This window comes from Trematomus bernacchii, unplaced genomic scaffold, assembly GCF_902827165.1.
Source record: "Trematomus bernacchii unplaced genomic scaffold, fTreBer1.1, whole genome shotgun sequence".
NCBI lineage: Eukaryota > Metazoa > Chordata > Actinopteri > Perciformes > Nototheniidae > Trematomus > Trematomus bernacchii.
In genome coordinates this window covers 379,210-388,299 of record NW_022987519.1, presented here as the reverse complement: position 1 = coordinate 388,299, position 9,090 = coordinate 379,210, and the positions used below count along the sequence as shown (strand labels likewise).

General features: G+C 43.7%; 1 protein-coding gene across 1 annotated transcript; it reads left to right on the top strand.

The window, feature by feature from the left end:
• Positions 1-9,090, top strand: LOC117472056 (ankyrin repeat and SOCS box protein 15-like). The gene is made up of 9 exons (XM_034117215.1): positions 1-116; positions 228-280; positions 2,026-2,157; positions 3,987-4,151; positions 4,939-5,184; positions 6,066-6,237; positions 6,716-7,241; positions 8,112-8,265; positions 8,915-9,090. The coding sequence occupies exons 1-9, from the start codon at positions 13-15 to the stop codon at positions 9,088-9,090; spliced, it is 1,728 nt and encodes a 575-aa protein (XP_033973106.1). The 5' UTR covers positions 1-12.

The window sequence follows — 9,090 nt, the reverse complement described above, 5'->3', positions numbered from 1 at the left end:
CCCTGCAGAGTGATGAACACTAATGAAGAATATGGTGAAGAGGAGCTTAGTGACTACATCCTCCAGCTCAGTATTCAAGACTCCTGCCAGGAGGCCTTTCTGAAATCTGCAGCAAGGTATGAAACACACATCAAGATTTCACCATCCGTCCCAAAAAATACATAACAAATTATAATTTGATCAAACCCAGCTGACTTCCCTTTGCATCGTCTGCTCCTCACTGTTAGTTTAGAAGCACCGACGGATGAGAATCTGAGAGTCCTGGCTGCCATCGAGCAAGGTGGGTTAGGGCATCACGGAGGTGGGAAGGAGCGGAGTACAAATACTTCGTTACTGTACCTATTATACCTGTACTTTCTACTTCTTACATTTAGAACACAAATACCTGTACTTTCTGCTTCTTACATGTTGAACACAAATACCTGTACTTTCTACTTCTTACATGTTGAACACAAATACCTGTACTTTCTACTTCTCACATGTTGAACTCAAATACCTGTACTTTCTACTTCTTACATGTTGAACACAAATACCTGTACTTTCTACTTCTCACATGTTGAACTCAAATACCTGTACTTTCTACTTCTTACATGTTGAACCCAAATACCTGTACTTTCTACTTCTTACATGTTGAACCCAAATACCTGTACTTTCTACTTGTTACATTTCCCAAACAGGCTGGTTCCTTTAGTTTGAATGTGTGTTTGGTGGCGTGATCATTATTATTTAGAGTCATTGCGTGCCTATTGATTTGAACACGATCCGTGTATCCATCATTTCCTGGTCTTCTCTAAAGAAGAGGGACCAATGAAAACGTTGTCATGTTGCCGTTGTTCAGCATGGAAACATTCATTAGCTAACAATGACATTATTGTTCTATTAATATAAAGGGAGGTCAGGTACTCTTTAAAACAGCTGCTCGTTATGGGTACTTTTTACTGAAGTACATTTCAAAGCCTCTTTACTTTGACTTGAGTAAAGAAGTTTAGTCAGTACTTCTACTTTACCAGAGTATTTTTAAACACGAGTATCTGTACTTCTACTTGAGTAAAGGATGTGTGTTATTTTGCCATCTCTAAGGAAACACAGGGAGATACCTCCAGCGTTACACACTGTTGTGTTTGGTCCGCTGGTCACAGGGCGAGCAGCTGTAGGGAGGACTGCCAGGCATCAGGAGGCTGGCAGGGCGACAACATAACTGTAACTGAGAGAGGGAGATAAATAAACAGAGAGGGAGATAAATAAACAGAGAGGGAGAGAGGAAAGGTGGAAAAGCATCTGTTGATTAGAAAACAGGAAATGTACACAGTAGTCTCACAGTCTCCTGAGAGACTACTGTGAATTTAGGCCGTGTATGTTGACTAAAATCACACGGCTGCCCTCACTGGAAGTGACGATAGCTCCTATTAGCTAACGAGCAAATCATTACAGAGTCAGAATCAGAATCAGAATACCTTTATTCGTCCCACAGAGGGGGAATGTGCATTTGTTACAGCAAGAAAAGAGCCAAAGACAGCTTAATATTACCAAGAAGCATGCATTAAAAAATATTGAAGATAAAAAATGTAAAAGAAAATGAACACAATTTACAAAATACACATCCCGTAACAGAGTGCTAGACCAATGAACTTATGGTGGCTTCTTTTTGACACCAGTATAGTGGTACGTATATTATTAACACATGTATAACTATTATTGATATAGTGCTGTGTTCACCAGAGCAAACACAACCACAGCTGGCTGAGAGTAGGCGGTCGTTGAGTGTGGGAATTATCGGAGGATGTATATAGAGAACTTTTTTAAACCACTGTGTTTTGTTATTTTATTGTATTGTCTTTACTGTTCTTTTAATACATCAGGGATCATGTTGGAAACAAGAGTTCACACTTTGTTATTCCTTGAATTGCTTTGTTTTCTTCTCTATATCCATGTCAGGGACCAAGCAGTAAGGCAACACAGGAGTGGTTTAAATAAACTGGGTTTGCAATTAACAAATTCTACCTGTGCTGTTGCCGTGGTGACCAGGTGAGGTGTTGATGCTCAGAGGAATGCTGAGACACACCTGTGCCTTCAGAGAGTCGGACGCTCGCGGCTGGCTTCCCGTCCATCGAGCCGCGATGCAGCCGGACCCCGAGGTTCTGCACACCGTCCTAAAATGTAGGTACATTTCTTCAGTATATGGGCATTTCATTCAATATCAAAGGGTGGGGAGGTCTTTGGGATTTAGCCTCTGCACATACACAAAAAGCTACACGGCAGGAAGGGGAAAAGCAAAAAAAGGATGAGACAGTGGAGCCTTTTTAATCCATTTGTTTTTATAACAGCCAAAGGGGCTCCTAACTTCATTTTATATGGGACTTGTGGTCATTTTCACATTGAAACTTGTATTTTCAGGTCTTTCTAGGACATTTTGAAACACTTAATGTAAAAAAAACCTACATTTTCTCCTACTGTTTTACTGAATATACCTGTTTGTATGTACTCTCTGTCTAAAACACCTCTTTTAGTTCCTGTCTCTTTATGCCCGCCTGCTGAAAAACCCAAATATGGGATATAGCCAAATCTAAATTGCTTGTCGAATTGCATGTTTAGACAAAAACAGAATGCCTGGGTTATCTTATTTCACAGTGTGTGGGTTGGTAGGCACTCCAAATACCCACAAATATGTGCACAAGCACTGAAGGAAGTGTTTTTTCACATTATAACCCCCTTTTAATACTATCTCTGAATTCTTCTTCTCGGCTGTCAATGATATGGTCAACTGAACTGGAAAATCAGAAATCTAAAAGCAATTTCCTTAAAGCATATTTCTGATCACTTTGGGGAAGCAGAGCAGCAGCGGGATTATCAGAGATTGTTTGCTGGAAACACTGAGACTGAACCAAGCAGTAAATGTGCTGTAATAACTCAAACAAATAGGGGAAGAAGCTCCGTAGAGCCTCAGAGTGTCTCAAGTCTGAAAAGTGACTAACTTTAATTACTATTTTGCAAAAACACCCTCTTTGTATCTCTGTATTCCTCTGAAACATATTTTATTATAACCCAGTTAAGCTGGGACAAGTTCTGTTTAGCAGCTAAATTAATCAGATGCTAAGTGACACATCAATCCAGACAGACTTGGGTGACTTAATATAACCTCCTGACACATTTAACGGGAGGAGATGACATCAATAATTTTTTTTAAACGTTGACGTGAAGTCATGTGATCATAGTTTTCTAATAAGTGGTGCTAATATGTAGAGATTATCCTGCTGAACAAAACGTGTACGTAAGTATCCTAAACGTTTGTTTGCCACTGATATTATTTGCTATAATAATCCAAAATCCAATGGCAAAATCGTATTGACGTTTTGTTTGAAAAATCTCACTCGTCCCCGGCTTGAGCTTCAATCTCAGGATCCATGTATTTGTGATCCTCTCCAGAATGGAAGTAGTCATCACATACAGAGCATCAACTAGTTCCTGAACAGTGTCCTTCACATGCTGATATCCAAGAGAGGGAGTTACACAGTCACAAGATGGAGGAATAGAAAGCAGTATTCAATGTTTACTTCAGATTAGCTCCACGTCAGAAATGATCATGCTTGTCATATGTCTATCTCCATAGAGGCTGAATCATCATGTTAATCACATAGCTATCATATGCCTCAAACAGTCCTGATGCTCTTCTAGGTAATCATACATCCTGTCATGTTCACAGCTACAGTTGGGATACCTTTGTTATCATGTTACTCTCATGTTGGAAGAGGACGTTCACTATTTTCCCAACACGTTTTGTCAAGGAAGTCAGGAGGATGATCATTTCTGGTTCAGCCAACAAAAATCCTCATCACTGCACGACTCTGTTACAGAAGATGAAGCATCAGGTCGCATTAGGGTTGAATGTAAATATAGGGGAGACATAAAACTATGAAATGATGCTGCCTATCTTCATCCAGCACATGTTGACCATTGACGACATCGACCTGTTTGTGTGTGTGTGTCAGTGACAGCTCAGGGGCTCAGCCTTGAGGAGAGGACGGCGGGGGGGGGGGAGACGGCGCTGACTCTGGCAGTGACAGCCGGGCTGGTGCAGAACGTGAAGAACCTTCTGGAGAACGGAGCATCACCTCACAACACCAACACCAAGAACGAGTCCCCGCTGCTGCTGGGTAACATCCATAATGTTATCTGAAAATAATCACATTATAAAACCATTAAAAACGGCATAGGCTGCAGTTAGGTGATCTTGACTGGCGTCCCCCAAGACCCCGATACATTGGAAATCAAAGAAAATCGTTAATCAAAGCACAGAAGAATAATATAAAGTCATTAGGAGCAAATTAACTGACTGGTTGATTGGTTGATTGGTTGATTGATTGAAAACATAGAATAAATATGTGAAAATAACAAAAAGTAGACCTCTGGGGTTTGTTGGTTGGTAAGTCGAGGGACAATTGGGGATCTTTGTTATTGGAAAACATCTTTGCCACCAATGGTGTTAATTAAAAAAGTTGTCCTGAGGGTAGTGCCAGAGTAACGACTATGTTGATGTGAAGAAGGTGCCAGAAAACATTGGAAAAATTGTTCAAAGAGGCTAAAAAGCTCCGTACGATGGAAGTTGGCGATTATTCTCGGCATGTCCCCCAACTTTTGCACTACACAATATCAGGTTCATTGTTACAATTAAAACAATTTTATAAATTCAGCTATAAAGAAAGTAATCCCAGTCTTGCTAAACCTTAAAAACACACATTTCTATATTTAGTTTAGCTTATTTGTTTGTAGTGTCGTGGACAGTCCCCATTGATCGACTGTCAAAGAAATGGGGCAGCTTTAGCCAACATTGCTAATTTCCAGCTGTTGTCCCCAGCCAGATGATAATAGACACCTTTTTAAAATCACAATACATCAACAGCATTAAGTTATTTGGAAATAAAAATGTTCCTTCCTTCACAGCGGTGAAGGCCGCCTCTCTGGAGATCATGCAGCTGCTGGTGGCTCACAACGCCTGGGTGGAGCAGGTGTGCAGGAAGCGATGGACCGCGATGCACGAGGCGGCCAAGGTGGGAAACGTGGACATCCTGATGCTGCTGCTGAGGAACGGAGGCCAGGTCAACCAGAAGGACGTGTCGGGGGGGACGCCGCTCGCCGTGGCTGCAGAGCATTCACACTACCACATCATCGAGATTCTGCTGAACTGTGGTCAGTCTGAAGAGCTTAACGGCAGGTTTAGAGACCGTTCATTCAACATGGGTAGATATGGGAATATTGAAATTAGTACTTGTTAGCATTAGCCAAAACCTTTGATCAGGACTCCAAAGTTGTTAAATACTGATGATTGGGAAGTTCTCACGGTTTCCTATACCCACGCACTAAGGCATCTTTAGTATGTGGTTAAGAAGAACCAGGCTTTAGGATAACTATGTAACAATGTAAACTTATTAATGTCGTTAATGGACGCCCAAAGGAACGGATGTTAATAAAGAAGGAGTTTGCTCAGGGGTGCCAAAAGATGTCAAAGTTGACTTACAGTATCTAATGGAATTAATACCAGTTTCTTAACAAACACCAATGCTACTCAAAGTTATTTATTTTTTCCGCTGAAAACACAATCTTTAACTGAATTAATCCAGTACTACAGTTGCTTTATCCTAACATTGTTGAGCAAGTAAACCTACATTCGTTATGCCACCAAACCAGGGGCGGACTGGCCATCGGGACGTTCGGGACGAATCCCGATGGGCCGGTACTGAAGTGGGCCGATCGGACAATGTGGGCCCCCCCCCCCCATTGACAATTTACTAGCGGTCATTACTGGCGGTACCGAGGTGGGCCGATCGAGAGTCCCGGGCTGATTTGTAGTCCCAGTCCGCCGCTGCACCAAACTGACATTGTAGAAGGACCAAATGCACTGTAGTTTGAAGTGTAGGGCCACTGATTAAGCTACTGTACTTGACGAGTTGGCAGTGAGAATGTTATCGACAGCAATGTTTACACTTGTACAAATGACCTTAACTTCCCCCCCTACACTTCTGGAGACACTGTGTTTCTTTGTACAAAGGTAAAATCTCCTCTTGTTGCAGGTAGCAGCGTGAACGCTCAGGCCTGTAACGGTGAGAGTGTCCTGCTGGACGCGTCCGGATCAGGAAACACCGCCTGCATTCAGCTGCTGCTCGACAACGGAGCCGACCCCAACCTGCCCAGCACCACCGGACACCTGCCGCTCCACAAGGCCGCGTTCAACGGACACTTCGAGTGAGCTTCTTTGTTGGGGAAATACTTTCCTAGGCCCATAACTTTGACCCAGTTTATCAGTTTGTACTGCCCTCGCTGAGTACAGTCCTGCACCCTTGAACTGCTGTGTTTTGTCTCCCTGTTCCTGCCTGTTGGCATCAGCTGATAGAAGTGTTATGGTTTTATCTTGTTATGCAGCATGTTGATTCTTCTCTCAGAACTAGCTAAATACATGGGTCTGGGGTAGAGATCTTCAGAATTGGTTTGGCAGCAGCTGAGTCACCTCGTGGCTGCAGCACATGTCTTGTGAATTCTCCGGCCGAAGCTCCAAATAAACCATCAGTGTTTGCCATCAAAGTTCCTGCTCTCTCCGAGTCTCTTTGAGTCTCGTCTCCATTGCTTCAGAAGTTTCCATCACATTCTCCTGAAGCAGCTTCAAGTGGACGCCAGTGAGAGTTGATCACAGCAGAACATTTAACTGCTTGTGTTTTCCCCACAGTGCTCTGAAGATGCTGATTCCTCTGACCACCAAGAAGGCGATCAAAGCAGCGGGTCAGAGTCCGGTCCACTCGGCGTCAGAGGGAGGTCAGAGCCGCTGCCTGAAGCACCTGCTGGCCTGTGGCTTCGACGTGAACTACCGCATGAACGCCAGAAACTCAGAGAACTACAGCGACATGAGGAGGAGCGCCTTGTACTTCGCCGTCTCAAACGGGGACGTGGAGTGCTCTAAAATCCTGCTGGCGGCCGGAGCGAAGACGGACCTGGACCCTCTGTGCTGCCTCCTGGTGGCGGTCAGGTCGGGGCGCTACGACATCGTGAAGCTGCTGCTGGCGGCTAAAGCGGACGTGAACTGTTACTTCACGGTGCTGAACGACACGGTGTTTCCCACAGCGCTGCAGTACTGCCTGAAGGACGAGGTGATGATGAGGCTGCTGCTCAACAACGGATACAAGGTGGAGCGCTGCTTTCACTGCCACCATGATGACGCTTTCCGTGAAGCCAATGAAGGGGAGGGGAAGATTCCAGTAAGTGACATCAGCTAGGTTAGAAAATTAACCTACGTAGCTTATTTTACTTACGTCATTTGGTTAGCCTTCTTTTCAGATACGTAATTTAAAGGGGACCTATCATGCAAAATGCACTTTTGTACGTCTTTTCTACATGAATATGTGTCCCCGGTGTTCCAGGGAACTCACCAAGTGTCAGAAAACACAACCCTCTCTATTTTCCTCCATACCCAAATCTCTAAAAAAGGGGCTGCAACGGATCTGATAAAAACTGATCCAGATTTGAACACTGTCCTGACGTCAGGACGGTGGCGCTACGGCTATTGGGCCAACTCCACCAATCAGGAGGAGACAGCCACGGCCATTGCCGTTCGAAAGCGCTGGAGACGCTGTAGTACATATGCCAGGCCAGTAGATGGTGCTGTTCTCACTGAATCTGCCCTTGCAAAAACAGAGCTAAAAAATGTCAAATTGAGCAAAATGAGGCATGGCTAAAATGCATGATCTGTTTGGTATTTTGAAAAAAAAAAAGTATAAATATGCCTTATACAGGTATGGTCCTACACTATATTATTCAAATATAGCATGATAGGTCCACTTTAAAGTACGCAACAAGGTAACTATTTTAACCCAAATGACAATATTGAATGAATAATGAAAACTTTGCCAATAATCCAAGAGAAAATGTTGCTCTAAACATAATTGATAATGCAGTTTTGTTGTATGGAAACGTAACTTCTGGGAGGGGAAGATTCCAGTAAGTGACATCAGCTAAGTTAGAAAAAGGGGGGGAAAACTGGAAAGAGTTGCACATTTATATATAATTTTAAGAGTGTTTACTTCTAGAGAAGACATTATTGACCTTGTGATTGTCCGTCCTCTCTGCAGTTCTGTGAGTTCATGAGCCTCTGCTGCGTCATGCATCTGTCCGGCACGGTGGTCCGGACTCTGCTCGACTACGTCAACCGCGTCCAGATCTGCTCCAAACTCAGACTGCTCCTGAAGAAACAGAGAGAGTGGCCCGACATCTGCGACATCCTCAGTGAGTTCATTCAAGATTATTATCTGGCTGGAGGCAAGGTGCAAAACCTTACCCGAGATAAAGACTGTCATCAATAACAAGAAATATCACTTTAAACAAGGCCCTTTAATTGTTTTGGGGGTTTCCCTCTCCGTTGATGTGTTCTAGGTTGTAGTGCATGTAAATGGTCTGCAAAGGCTAAAATCCCTGTGTTTCCTGGGATTTCCTCTCCCACATATCCCCCCCTCCCCCTGCCTGAAACGCCTCCATCGGACTCCTTTGTTTACTTATAGTAACATCATCATGTAACTCTTTCGCTTCTATTATTACTATTACTCCAACTCATCGTACGTGATAGGCAAGGGGCGGGACATCGCTAAGTGGTTGACCAATCACAACAGAGCCAGCCAGCTAACCAATCAGAGAAGACGGGGCTCTGGTTTCAGACAGAGGGTGAAAAGAGGCAGTATGAGAAAAAGAGCTTTCTGAACATTAAAGCATGGAGACATGTTCCAGAAGAGACATTGAATACTCATGTGAACCTGAACATGAGCTGAATATGGCCCCTTTATGTGTGGTCTCTTTCCTGTGTTTAATCCTCTCAGTTCTGTGTTTTATGGAAGAATGAACTAATAAAGTAAAACCCATTCTTTTTTACCTTGCCCTCCAGACAGCCCTCGCTCCCTGCGGCACCTCTGCAGACTGGAGATCCGGAGGCGTCTGACCCTGAAGAGACTCAACAAACCTGAAGTCATGGACTCGCACGTTTTCCCCCCCAGACTGAAACACTTCATACTGTACCAGGAGCTCGACCTCTACAGCCAGGACCTCGAACGCATCATATGA

Excerpts from the sequence above, each read along its gene's own strand:
- LOC117472056 (XM_034117215.1), top strand. The coding sequence starts at position 13 with ATGAACACTAATGAAGAATATGGTGAAGAGGAGCTTAGTGACTACATC. Across the intron at positions 281-2,025 it reads CCTGGCTGCCATCGAGCAAG|GTGAGGTGTTGATGCTCAGA; the intron begins GTGGGTTAGGGC and ends CGTGGTGACCAG. Across the intron at positions 8,266-8,914 it reads CGACATCTGCGACATCCTCA|ACAGCCCTCGCTCCCTGCGG; the intron begins GTGAGTTCATTC and ends CTTGCCCTCCAG.